We start from the raw sequence: 14156 nt of genomic DNA, 5'->3' as shown, positions 1-14156 counted from the left end.
CAGGGATGTATTGCAGTATAGCAAATCTGGCATCAGTGGCTGGTTTCTGGCGCTTTTAGAAAATATATAATGATCTGCCATGTCTGCTTTGTGCTCGGTAAATGCAACAGAACACATACGCAAAGCATAGTAATATACAGTCTTTGGTATAAAGCGGAAATGAAAAACTTTATTTCTAATTCAGGAGAAATCATTTCCTGAAGAATTTAAAGTTCTAATGTTTTTCACTTAATGCATTTTGTGATATTGGACACACAAAAAATGCAATTTAGCGGCCCATTTTCTCTCAATATAATTGGTGAATATAGTCACGTTCTAAAAATTCCAATACTAATAATTAATAATTTTACATTAATATGTTTAATCATTTTATACCTTTTCTTTTTCTTTCTCTTTAAGTCCATTTTTTTCTTTTTTAAATTTGATTTAATTTTGTTTTTATCATGTAGCATGCCAGCAGCGCCCTCTGTCGGTCATGACGCGACACGCTTCTGACGTACACTCCGATGACGTGGACGTTACAACCGGAAGTGAGTTTTCATTTTGGTTACGTGGAAGTAGCTTCTCTTATGATCGAGGCTGAGCGCATCTTTAACTCTCATCCGCCAGCTTCATCTCGACATAATGATTAAAAAGTTTGATAAGAAGGACGAGGAGTCTGGTAAGATTGCAGAGATATTATTTTTAAAAGTGACAGCGTCTGAAAAATGAAAAGTACTTCTGTAATGACGGACGTTTTGAAGCTAACGCTAGCCTGTTAGCCGGCTAGCTGAAGTTAACAGCGGTCAGGGTGGATTGACCTGTCCGGTAATCGTGGCTTAAAAGCTATTTTGTATTCATATAACATTTAATTTGATTATCCCCTGATTTGCAGTTGCATTAAAATGCGTTACTGCTATTGTATGTTTCCCCAGTAACACCAGCCTTAAGCTAAGTTTAGCGTTAGCAGTGTAAGCTAGGCAGCTGGTTGTTGTGATGTTAGTTTTGCTCCTTAACAGACGTGTCCTCTCTGAAAATGAGCTCAAAATATAGATGGAGGAAATTACCGCAGTGCTGCTTTGATTTCAGAATCTGTCTGCAAGTGCAAATTTGTCTTTCTTAGTTTTTGATCCTTTTATATTGAATATATAACGTTAACACACGCTGACGTCAACTCTGCGTCCTTTCTGTGTGCTAGCTTTGAATGAAGTTCAATGAAAGTTAAACTGCACAGACATCTGACTCTGCTGTTTTGACATGTAGGAAGTGGGTCGAACCCTTTCCAGCATCTGGAGAAGAGTGCCGTGCTGCAGGAGGTAAAGTGTGCGCCTCACATTGCTTCAAACATACTCTGCTCTTGTGTGAGGTAATGACAATAAGTCAAAGACACAATATCTTAACCACCGAAATTAAATAAAGTGTCTGTTCTTGTTCACAGGCGCGTATCTTCAACGAGACCCCTATCAACCCAAGAAGATGCCTTCACATCCTCACCAAGATCATCTACCTCCTCAACCAGGTAAGTAGTTGCTTAGCAAAAAATGACAAGTCACTTTTTGTTGTTGTGTGTTGAGTTGGGTTGCAGCGATATACTGGTTTTAAGGTACACTGTAATATGAAAGTAGATGACTATCATACTGTGTACATCTGCTTATCTACAGTATTGAGAGAAAAATGCAGTTGGATTGAAAATCTCACCTTTATTTAAGTTTTGTTTTTATACACAAACTTCCATTTAACATAGTTTCAAGTCTTAATAAAAGTGTAGAACATTTGTTCATCCAAAAGTGACCCATCTGTTGTCTTTCTGATTGATAATACTAATTAATAATGATAATAATTGTGTAAAAATACTGCAATATTTTCAGAGATGGTTCTCGTACCGTAAAAATATCATGCTGTTGTAACCCTAGTGTTGAGGCGGTGTCTTAAGATCTTGTCTAAGAGTTTAAGATCTCATTCCCATGTCTTTGTTTATAAAGGGAGAGCATTTTGGGACCACAGAGGCCACGGAGGCCTTCTTTGCCATGACCAGGCTCTTTCAGTCCAATGATGTAAGATATTATTCAATCATTCATCATTTTATATGTTTAAGCCATCAATCTTTAGTGTTCATAATGCTTGTAATCTGTCTCTCTCTTTCAGCAAACCCTGAGGAGGATGTGCTACCTGACCATCAAAGAGATGGCCAACATCTCCGAGGATGTCATCATTGTCACCAGCAGGTTTGTACCATGATGTTAAATTGCTTTTAAGTATTGCCTGTTTACAAAAACTGAAGTCTGACTGAGGAAGTTTCTTTTCTTGGCTGATTGTTAGGTCCTCTGAAACTGTTGTTCACAGTTTGTTTAAGCCGGTTGCTCTTAGACAGCTGTTATCATCCACTAACACCAGGTTCAGGGTTCCTAGGGTCATGGAAAACCTCATGGAATTAGTAAAATATTTGGAAATTAAAAACAAAAGTCTTGTTTGTAATGATTTTTTACAGTAATCTTACATGAACAACCTTCTACATCCTTGAAAGTCATGGACAAGTTTTGGAATTTTGTACATGAAAATGGCAACCGTGCAAGATACATAAAGTGACAGAAGTGGATGTACAGAAATTTGGCTATTTTTAAAATTTTAAGAAATCTGGTAAATAGACAAATAGACATGGTCTGTTTGACTGTTTAAATTATTACAGAGGCAACCAACTCTTTGTAAATGTGTTTTTGTAATTGTTGTAATGTTTTGTAATGTCAGTGTATGTAAAAAATCCTGTTTTGATGTTTTACAGCCTGACCAAAGACATGACAGGGAAGGAAGACGTGTATCGAGGACCTGCTATCAGAGCCCTCTGCAGGATTACAGATGTGAGTGCTTCTTTAATTATGTCTTCCTTGTCTTCAGTCTCAGCATCTTCTCCTTCACGACATCATCTTATGCAAGAAAGAAAACATGCTGTATATATTATATAATTATTATAGTTAATTGAAGCATAGTTTTTGAGTTTTTCTTGTCATTTCCGCAGACCACCATGCTGCAGGCCATTGAGAGATACATGAAGCAGGCGATTGTTGACAAGGTGCCCAGTGTGTCCAGCTCAGCCCTGGTCTCCTCACTGGTAAACATTTCATATTTCACAAATAAATCCGGAAAAAATTTGCCAAGATTTTAGATTTTATTCTCTTGATATTTTGTGCTTCTGTATAAAACAACGTAAAAATATAAAGTTGTAAAATTATATCATATAATTGCGGGTGGTTATAAAGTCCTTTCTGTTTGTGTGTGTTCAGCACATGGTGAAGATGAGCTACGATGTGGTGAAGCGCTGGGTGAATGAAGCTCAGGAGGCTGCTTCCAGTGACAACATCATGGTCCAGGTAAGTGGTACAGATATGCATAAGGACACTGGAATGTATGTTTTTTTAACCGTATATTGTGTGTGTAGAGAGAATTGTACGTCAATTTGCTCATGATGGAGTTCAAATTTCAAATCATCGTTTGTGTTTGTCCCGTCTTCCAGTACCATGCCCTGGGGCTGTTGTATCACCTCAGGAAGAACGATCGGCTTGCTGTCACCAAGATGCTCAACAAGTTCACCAAGTCTGGTCTCAAGTCTCCCTTCGCCTACTGCATGCTCATCAGGATCGCCAGCAAACTGCTGGACGAGACCGAGGGAGGGTGAGTCGACCTGCAGCAGTCTGATGCTTTAGCAGAGTGACCCAAGGACATCTGGTTGCTTTTATAGTGCAGATGATTCTCCACTGATCATTTATTTGCTATCATGTATAGTTTCTCTGAGACGGACTAAATACATGGTAGGGCTGCTCAATTACGGCAGAAATCATAATCTGCTAAATTGCTAAATCTGTTGCTAGAAAAGTCACTAAGAGGCTTTGAAAATATATATAAATATAGAAAGAAATTCATTAAGTTAGCAACACAAAGTGCGCAGCTGCAAATAAACGGTTTACGCTGCAGCCTTAACACAGGACAAAACAAGAGCCTCATTGTGAAACAGAACGGGGAACAATAATCGTGTTCTATCTTAGTCATGTTGTTCTCATAATTAAGGAAACTAAAATCGGAATTGACGATTCGATTTGATTAATGACCCAGCCCTAATATGTGGCACAAAGTGAAGGGTTGGTGTCTTGTCAGTTTTTTGTTTGTTTGTTTGTTTTTACAAGATTGTATTCTGTGTTTTCAGTCACGACAGCCCCTTGTTCGACTTCATTGAGAGCTGCCTGCGGAACAAGAATGAGATGGTGGTGTACGAGGCTGCCTCTGCCATCGTCCACATGCCTAACTGTACCGCCCGGGAGCTGGCCCCTGCTGTGTCTGGTCAGTAGTTTGCTCACACCTCATTCATTTTAATAATAATTTCCATCTGTGCTGTGAACAAAGCGATGTGTTGTTGAGTCTCATTAGGAATGTGTTTGTCTTCTTGCAGTGCTGCAGCTTTTCTGCAGCTCTCCCAAAGCAGCCCTGAGATACGCTGCAGTCAGGACCCTCAACAAGGTACAGATTGACTCTCAATCCCTCTCTCACGGCTCGTTTAATGATATATCATTTTGAACAGTCAAAAGTTAAATTGCATGTGTAAAAAGGCTGCATAAAACTGGTTTACTGTAGCTTCTTTCTGATTTCCCAGCTGGAAATATTGTTTGTTTGCATGCACAAAGTGCCAGGGCCAAAATTACTGTTGCATAACATTTAAATTCATTTCAAAATTACAGGTTATTTTACAGCTTTAAAATATTCTGCCCTCTCTCCCAAGCTTGGCAAATAAAATCAACAGAATACGCTACACTGTAATTTCCTTTGTGTCCACCAGGTGGCCATGAAGCATCCATCAGCTGTGACTGCGTGCAACTTGGACTTGGAGAACCTGATCACCGACTCGAACCGCAGCATCGCCACACTGGCCATCACCACTCTGCTCAAGACTGGCAGCGAGAGCAGCGTGGACCGACTCATGAAACAGATCTCCTCATTTGTCTCCGAGATCTCGGATGAGTTCAAGGTCGGTCACTTTGTAGTTCAATTATTTTTTAATCCTGTACTGCAGTACAACTAAATCCATAAACTTAGGCTGTCCAGGTTTTACAGTGAGCAGAGAGATACAATTTAATCATCACAGTGAGAAGCCGCTTACATATCAATAAGCAGGACATGACAAATAAACACTTTATCTTGCTTTAAATCAGAAAAGCCACCAAATACACATTTGGAAATGAAGGCCAAGCAGAAATGTAAGCAAACTTGTTGAAAGTGTGAAAATGTGCCGTGATGAGTTGTTTTTATCACCCAGGCTTTCAGCTCCTGTAGCCACAAAAGATTAATTTCTGATATTGGATTCAGTGCTTTTAAATCCTGTTGTTTTTGGTCTATTTTCATTTTTTATTTTTTTTGTTTTTGTCCTTAATCTGTTGCTGATGATTGTTTACTGCAGGTGGTGGTGGTGCAGGCCATCAGCGCTCTGTGCCAGAAGTATCCCAGGAAGCACAGCGTCATGATGAACTTCTTGTCCAACATGCTCAGAGACGATGTGAGTTGATAATTAACCGACCCTCTTCACACTTTGCGCTTTCACTTACGGGTTTGATTACTGAAGGCTGGTTCATATGTGCAGACGTGTCAGATACCCAACAGATGGTCGAGTGTACATTGGTGTTGATGAGCAGAGCTTCTTGTTTTTGTCCACAGACTGTGTGTGGGTGATGCTTGTAATACTGCATTAAAGTCCCTCAGTGAACACGTCTCTTCTCCCTGCAGGGTGGTTTCGAGTACAAGCGGGCCATCGTAGACTGCATCATCAGCATCATCGAGGAGAACCCAGAGAGCAAAGAGACTGGCCTGGCTCACCTGTGCGAGTTCATCGAGGACTGCGAGCACACGGTACTCGCCACAAAGATCCTGCACCTGCTGGGCAAAGAGGGCCCACGCACCCCTCAGCCCTCCAAGTACATCCGCTTCATTTTCAACCGAGTGGTGCTGGAGAGCGAGGCTGTTCGCGCAGGTTAGACAGAGCCGGACACAGTGTGAATTTCACGGTCAAATTTTTGGTATTTCTTTCATAGTTTTTAATAAGTTTTAATAATTTGTTTCTTCTTCCACCTCCAGCTGCAGTCAGCGCTCTGGCTAAATTTGGAGCTCAGAATGATGATCTGCTACCGAGCGTCCTGGTTCTTATGCAGAGGTACTCTTTTTCTTTCTTTTGTGATATTATTGGTATTGAACTCTATAAATTTAGATCCTGTAACTGACCTGGGCAAAATATGGCCTGAGGGCCCACTGAATGGTCCCACGAGCACTTAGAAATATTGCACTCAAAATTAAACAAAAGGTAGAAGGTAGAATTATTGGTCATTTTTCAAAGTTTAAAAAACTTTGAAAAATGGCTGAGCAAGACAAAATCATCCACTTCACTCTCCTGCGATCGGACACTAGACAGAAGAAGACTTGGTCGAGGAACAGCTCCCGGTCCAAGTCAGGCCAGCCTCACCCTGATACCGGCTCTCCTCCCTCTTTTCGTCCGGCACTTTCAGTTTCGTTTCTCCCCTCCGGTCTGTCTTGCTTGTTGCTGTATGCCGTCGGTGGGGACCCTTTCACGGTCCGCTGCATTCAGTCCAAACCCCACACAACTTTACCCGATGCTGATACGTGCCTCCCTATTGTAGAAAAGCCGTGCTTCAGCAGATGATGTATAGTTTTGTTGTAAGATTTTAACATAGGTATGTAAATGATCTTTTGATGTTGTATGATTTTTAACATTTAATGTTCTAACAGGTGCATGATGGACAGTGATGATGAAGTGCGTGACAGAGCAACTTTCTACATGAATGTGCTGCAGCAGAAGCAGAAGGCTCTGAATGCTGCCTACATCTTCAACGGTAAAGACACGCTGTCAGGGAGTGAAAATGGCTCTGAGTAGCTGCTGGTCAGGCTTTCCAAACCAAAAACACCTCACTCTTAGCAAACAAAAAATGTTAACTTCTTCTCTTCTGTGTGTTGCTCTCAGGTCTGTCTGTTTCCATCCCTGGACTGGAGAAGTCTCTCCACCAGTACACTCTGGAGCCCTCAGAGAAACCTTTCGACATGAAGAGTGTCCCTCTGGCCACCACTCCTATCACAGAACAGAAAACCGGTACAACCAAACAGCTGTTTACTAATAGGCACAGGGTTTAATACTCAGCATAGAGGCTATCACTTTCAGAAATCAAATAAATAAGGAGAATCTGTTAATGTTGTTTTTTCCTCCCAGAAATCGCCCCAGTCGCCACCAGCAAACTGCCAGAGAAGCTGGCCCCGTCGCGTCAGGACATTTATCAGGGTAAGCTGTCTGGCCGTCATCAGATTACAGAACGTTACAATCTCGTCTGTCCTCTGTCTTTGTTTTAATCCTCCTCTGCTTTTTGTCCATTTTTGCAGAACAACTGGCGGCCATTCCAGAGTTCCAGGGTCTCGGTCCACTCTTCAAGTCCTCCGAGCCGGTGCAGCTGACGGAGGCTGAGACAGAATATGTGGTGCGCTGCGTCAAACACACCTTCGCCAGGCACATGGTGTTCCAGTTCGACTGCACAAACACTCTCAACGACCAGCTCCTGCAGAAGGTACCAGCTAAAAGAAGATGTTATTTCTCTAATTCTTTATTTGGACTATTAATGGGTCTTGGCTCTGGAAAATTAAAACTGTCAAAGAATAGAAAACAGAGTCCACAGTATTGAGAATAGTTGCAGAATTTCAGACAGCAGGTTTTGGGAGGAAATTGATGTGAACATGTCCATCTTCGTGTCAGGTCTTAGTGCAGATGGAGCCATCGGAGTCCTATGAGGTGATACACTACGTCCCGGCCCCCAGCCTCCCCTACAGTCAGCCTGGTTCCTGCTACACTCTGGTCCGCCTGCCCGATGACGACCCCACCGCTGGTACGAACACTGTGACTTTACTGGGCTCATGGGAGCAGTGACAGATTGTCAAATAAGCAGAGTTACATTGTGTCATTCAACAAATCTGCAAACATCGCTGAAAAGTGACTGCCAGTATCTCCAAAATATTAGCTTTTAAGCTGCAAATAGTATGGTTAAGCATTAACTGTATTTGAAAAGCTGAACATAAAACATATATTTACTAATTAATACTTGATATAGTAGTTTTTATGCATTCTAGCACGATGCATTAAAAAAAATATATTTTCACATACTTTATATATGCAGGATAATAGTTATTTTTAAATAGTTTACATTCTAGCGATACACAAGCATAATACACACATTTTCATATTGTTACCCATTTTATATATACATATAATAATACATATATTTTTGCATGTTTAAATATTTTACCTGTTGGTGTTAAACACTGTAGCATAACGCAGAGTTTTGTTTTGTTTTTTGCTTTTTTTATGTTTACGTACTTCTTATCTTCAAATGTCCCAAGATGTGTCCCTTCTGTCCACAGTGTCTTGCACGTTCAGTTGTACGATGAAGTACCTGGTCAGAGACTGCGACCCCAACACTGGAGAGCCTGACGATGATGGTTATGATGACGAATACGTGGTATGTAATTACGCAAACTATCAAAACAAAGACAAGACACTGTATTTTTAGGTGTATTTGTGTGTCACCATAGGCCAATGTGGAGGTGCATTCTTACTTGTGGACAGCAGGGGGCGACTCCACTGGTTGCACAAAGAAGTCAGATATATTATAGGAATCTGAGAAAATGACCCTACTTTTCACTTGACCTCAAAAAACCTTTAGTTTATAGTCTCAATCACAAATTTAAATTCTTCAATTCAGCCTGACGCTCATTTTGTAATTTATGGTCCAGTTTAGAGAAAAATAATGGAAAATATGCTTTCCTTCCAAAACACACAAAGCAGCAATGAAGTGCAGCTTGGTGCGATTATTACATTCTTCTGCGTCCCAAGAGACGTTTTCATGTGTTTCAGCTGGGAAGAAAGTCTTTGTAACATGAGTCAACACGTCACAGGAATCACAGGACTCTCTTTGATGGTTGGCTTTGGGTATTTTCTGGATGCAGTTTGCCACTAAAAGTCAAATAAGCTCAACTTTTAGTTTTGCTGCATCCTGGAGTTAGAAGCCTGCAGTGTCCAAAAATACTGCATCGCAGCTCACTGCACACCAAGCTTACTCGCTGCTGGTGTGTTTTATGCGTGAGTTTGTGGTTATCTTTCGATTGATAGAGATGTAGGAATGCGTCATTGACAATGCATCTGTCAGATTCGCCCTCTCATCCAAATATGGTCACTTTTGGCTCCAGAAAACAAAGATGGCTTCGGTCAAAAGGCCAACGAGGTTTGAAACGGCTGTCCACAAACCATTGGTGATGTCACATTTACTAATCTGTTTTATACAGTTTGTGACCTCATTCTTTTGTTTCCCTCTTTGCCTCTGTCACAAACTCCTCGTCCCTCCATCTGCCTTGTGTCTTTCGTCCTCCTCTGCTCTGCTCCTCTGTAGCTCGAGGATCTAGAGGTGACGGTTGCAGATCACATCCAGAAGGTTTTGAAACCGAACTTTGGCGCAGCGTGGGAAGAAGTGGGAGATGAATTTGAGAAGGAGGAGACTTTTGCCCTGGCGTCAGTACGGACTCTTGACGGTGAGTTCAAAATTAAGGCTAAAAGTATTACTGCACTTTTTCAAAATATAAAGGTCAAAGAACAGAAGTTTAGAAGTTTTTCTTTGCGTTGAACTGAATTTTCAGCATTCATTAATTCACATGCATTATTACTCTTGGTATATTTTATTTGCAAATAGCTCATTTATAAAACATGATAAACATTATGGAAAAACTATGGAAAAAGCTTTATGGAAAAACTGACACCTAGTGTGTGTTCTGTGACTCATCTGTGTTTTGCTTTGTTTTTTGTACAGAGGCAGTGGGTAACATCATCAGCTTCTTGGGAATGCAGCCATGTGAGCGCTCCGACAAAGTTCCCGAAAACAAGAACTCACATGTCCTCTTCCTTGCTGGTGGGTGTTGAATGTCACAATGGTTTTTGTTACCGTTGGGGTCTCTTTTTTTTGAGTTGTGTTGTGGTGTTTTTGGACACCAATTGCCATAAAAATAATAGCAGCTTTAACTTAGATTTTAGTGAATTCCAAATTTTGTATGAAATTCTAGTAACAGTCCTGCAAAATTAAGGTTAATGTACCTCCAGTATTATTGTAAGTTGTGTACCAGACATTTCTCATTTAAAAAAGTCATACTATAGTATGTGGTCCAAAATACCATTAAAAAGTCATACTATAGTATGTGGTCTAAAATAGCACAAAAAAGTCATACTATAGTATGTGGTCCAAAATACCATTAAAAAGTCATACTATAGTATGTGGTCTAAAATAGCACAAAAAAGTCATACTATAGTATGTGGTCCAAAATACCATTAAAAGGTCAAACTATAGTATGTGGTCTAAAATACCATTAAAAAGTCATACTATAGTATGTGGTCTAAAATAGCACAAAAAAGTCATATTATAGTATGTGGTCCAAAATACCATTAAAAAGTCATACTATAGTATGTGGTCTAAAATAGCACAAAACAGTCATACTATAACATGTGGTTCAAAATAGCACAAAAATATCATATTACAGTATGTGGTTCAAAATACCATTAAAATGATCATCCAAAATAGCAGGGAAAAAAAAGTCATACAATGATATGTGGCCCAAATTACCCGTAAAAAGTCATACCATAGTATGTTGTCCAAAATAGCACAAAAGAGTCATACTACAGTATGTGGTCCAAAATTGCACAAAAATGTCATACTATAATATATAGTCCAAAAATAGCAACAAAAAAAAATAATACTGTAGTATGTGGTCCAAAATAGCACGAAAAAGTCATACTATAGTATGTGGTCTAAAATAGCACAAAAAAGTCATACTATAGTATGTGGTCCAAAATACCATTAAAAGTCATACTATAGTATGTGGTCTAAAATAGCACAAAAAAGTCATACTATAGTATGTGGTCCAAAATACCATTAAAAAGTCATACTATAGTATGTGGTCTAAAATAGCACAAAAAGTCATACTATAGTATGTGGTCCAAAATACCATTAAAAAGTCATACTATAGTATGTGGTCTAAAATAGCACAAAAAAGTCATACTATAGTATGTGGTCCAAAATACCATTAAAAAGTCATACTATAGTATGTGGTCTAAAATAGCACAAAAAGTCATACTATAGTATGTGGTCCAAAATAGCATTAAAACTCATAATATAGTATGTGGTCTAAAATAGCACAAAAAAGTCATACTATAGTATGTGGTCTAAAATAGCACAAAAAAGTCAGACTATAGTATGTGGTCCAAAATACCATTAAAAAGTCATACTATAGTATGTGGTCTAAAATAGCACAAAAAAGTCATACTATAGTATGTGGTCCAAAATACCATTAAAAAGTCATACTATAGTATGTGGTCTAAAATAGCACAAAAAAGTCATACTATAGTATGTGGTCCAAAATACCATTAAAAAGTCATACTATAGTATGTGGTCTAAAATAGCACAAAAAAGTCATACTATAGTATGTGGTCTAAAATAGCACAAAAAAGTCATACTATAGTATGTGGTCTAAAATAGCACAAAAAAGTCATACTATAGTATGTGGTCTAAAATAGCACAAAAAAGTCATACTATAGTATGTGGTCCAAAATACCATTAAAAAGTCATACTATAGTATGTGGTCTAAAATAGCACAAAAAAGTCATACTATAGTATGTGGTCTAAAATAGCACAAAAAAGTCATACTATAGTATGTGGTCCAAAATACCATTAAAAAGTCAAACTATAGTATGTGGTCTAAAATACCATTAAAAAGTCATACTATAGTATGTGGTCTAAAATACCATTAAAAAGTCATACTATAGTATGTGGTCCAAAATACCATTAAAAAGTCATACTATAGTATGTGGTCTAAAATAGCACAAAAAGTCATACTATAGTATGTGGTCTAAAATAGCACAAAAAGTCATACTATAGTATGTGGTCTAAAATAGCACGAAAAAGTCATACTATAGTATGTGGTCTAAAATAGCACAAAAAAGTCATACTATAGTATGTGGTCCAAAATACCATTAAAAAGTCATACTATAGTATGTGGTCTAAAATAGCACAAAAAAGTCATACTATAGTATGTGGTCCAAAACATCATTAAAAGGTCATACTATAGTATGTGAACCAAAATAGCACAAAAAAGTCATACTATAGTATGTGGTTCAAAATAGCACAAAAATATCATATTACAGTATGTGGTTCAAAATACCATTAAAATGATCATCCAAAATAGCAGGGGAAAAAAAAGTCATACAATGGTATGTGGCCCAAAATACCCGTAAAAAGTCATACCATAGTATGTTGTCCAAAATAGCACAAAAGAGTCATACTACAGTATGTGGTCCAATATTGCACAAAAATGTCATACTATAATATATAGTCCAAAAATAGCAACAAAAAAAAATAATACTGTAGTATGTGGTCCAAAATAGCACGAAAAAGTCATACTATAGTATGTGGTCTAAAATAGCACAAAAAAGTCATACTATAGTATGTGGTCCAAAATACCATTAAAAAGTCATACTATAGTATGTGGTCTAAAATAGCACAAAAAAGTCATACTATAGTATGTGGTCTAAAATAGCACAAAAAAGTCATACTATAGTATGAGGTCCAAAATACCATTAAAAAGTCATACTATAGTATGTGGTCTAAAATACTATTAAAAAGTCATACAATTGTATGCGGTCCAAAACAGCACAAAAAAGTCAAAATAGCACAAAAAAAGTCATACTATAGTATGTGGTCTGAAATAGCACAAAAAATGTCATACTAAAGTATGTGGTCTGAAATAGAACAAAAAATGTCATACTATATATGTGGTCCAAAATACCATTAAAAAGTCATACAATAGTACGTGGTCCAAAATAACACAACTAAGTTATAGTATACTATGTTGTCCAAAAAAGTAACAGAAAACAAAATAACAGAAAATGTCATTGTGTAGTATGCCTTGAAAAATAGGAGTAAAAAATGACAGTATAGTACTTCAATGAGCACATGTACCAGACTGACGTGTTATGCAGTGAGGGAAACACGGCGGCTTCCTGCAAGATACATGTAAGTGCTCAGATCACATTTAACGGCATCAAAACTAGTCGGTCCAACACTTTAGTGCATTTCTGCACATTTGCATGCGTGCATTTTGCAATGCAATGACAGGAGCAGGTGAAAATAGCATAAAAAACGATGTTTAAAATGGTACAATTCATTAAAATAAACAAAGCCAAGTTGATCCAATGAGAAAAAAAAAGCACTGTTTAGAGTTAGCCATCGCTGCACTAACGTTATCGAAAAAAGGGGAAAATTTAGTCCAACTCACCTTGCCTTTTTATATTTTTATGTTTATTTATTTTTTTTTTATTTATTTATTTATTTGACGTGCTATATTATGAAAAGTTTTTATGATTTTTATTGACATAGGCTGCTGTAACATATATTTACATACTATAGTGTTTCGTTTTATGTTGCATTTGACATACTACAAGTTTTTTTGAGAAAATGTTTTATATATATTTTTTATGACATACTAGATTAAGAATTTTTTAAGGTTTTAACTGTTTTTTAACATGCTGTACTGTGACATTTTTAAACTGTTTTTTTTTAAAAAACATATTACACAATGGCATTTTTATGTTGTTTTTTTACATATACCATGACATGTTTATTAAGTGCTGTGCTTAATCGTGTTTTCTGCCAGGTGTCTTTCGGGGAGGTCATGATGTGCTAGTTCGTGCTCGCCTGGCGTTGGCTGATGGTGTTACCATGCAGGTGACTGTCCGCAGCGGGGAAGAGACGGTCGTCGATGTCATCCTGGCCTCTGTGGGATAAATCACTTGCAGTGCTGCATCGTTCAAACGCAGCGACCTTTTATCTTTGCAAGACAAACTGTCTCAGACATCATTTTTTCTCACAGCCCTAAAAATTAAATGTATAATGATATTCTGTGTATTACGTCATCACCGTGCAAAATTAAAAAGCAACAGAAATGTTTTATTACTTCTGAACTATAAAATGTGTCTTCACTCTTTCTTTATGTCATCTTGTGCTCATGTTTATTCTTGTCAAATCTTCAATAAATTCTGTTAAAGTACAAAAAGT

General features: G+C 38.0%; 1 protein-coding gene across 1 annotated transcript; it reads left to right on the top strand.

Moving 5' to 3' along the window:
- Positions 1 to 519: 519 nt before the first annotated feature.
- Positions 520 to 14154, top strand: copg2 (COPI coat complex subunit gamma 2). The gene is made up of 24 exons (XM_042511164.2): positions 520 to 661; positions 1243 to 1295; positions 1418 to 1498; positions 1962 to 2033; positions 2125 to 2204; positions 2759 to 2834; positions 2993 to 3085; positions 3258 to 3344; positions 3488 to 3645; positions 4175 to 4308; positions 4418 to 4485; positions 4802 to 4990; positions 5420 to 5515; positions 5743 to 5986; positions 6091 to 6166; positions 6757 to 6860; positions 6989 to 7114; positions 7232 to 7300; positions 7399 to 7580; positions 7766 to 7895; positions 8428 to 8525; positions 9453 to 9591; positions 9867 to 9965; positions 13756 to 14154. Exons 1-24 carry the CDS (start codon positions 625 to 627, stop codon positions 13884 to 13886), a joined length of 2622 nt encoding a protein of 873 aa, XP_042367098.1. The 5' UTR covers positions 520 to 624; the 3' UTR covers positions 13887 to 14154.
- The last annotated feature ends 2 nt before the right edge of the window (positions 14155 to 14156 follow it).

This window comes from Plectropomus leopardus, chromosome 22, assembly GCF_026936395.1.
Source record: "Plectropomus leopardus strain MGB_pleo_1.0 chromosome 22, ASM2693639v1, whole genome shotgun sequence".
NCBI lineage: Eukaryota > Metazoa > Chordata > Actinopteri > Perciformes > Serranidae > Plectropomus > Plectropomus leopardus.
Note: the sequence above shows the minus strand (reverse complement) of the source record. Positions and strands in the feature narration are given on the sequence as shown.

Coding starts and splice junctions, on each gene's coding strand:
- copg2 (XM_042511164.2), top strand. CDS start 625: ATGATTAAAAAGTTTGATAAGAAGGACGAGGAGTCTG. Junction 3,086..3,257: donor CAGCCCTGGTCTCCTCACTG/GTAAACATTTCA, acceptor GTGTGTGTTCAG/CACATGGTGAAGATGAGCTA. Junction 7,115..7,231: donor TATCACAGAACAGAAAACCG/GTACAACCAAAC, acceptor TTTTCCTCCCAG/AAATCGCCCCAGTCGCCACC.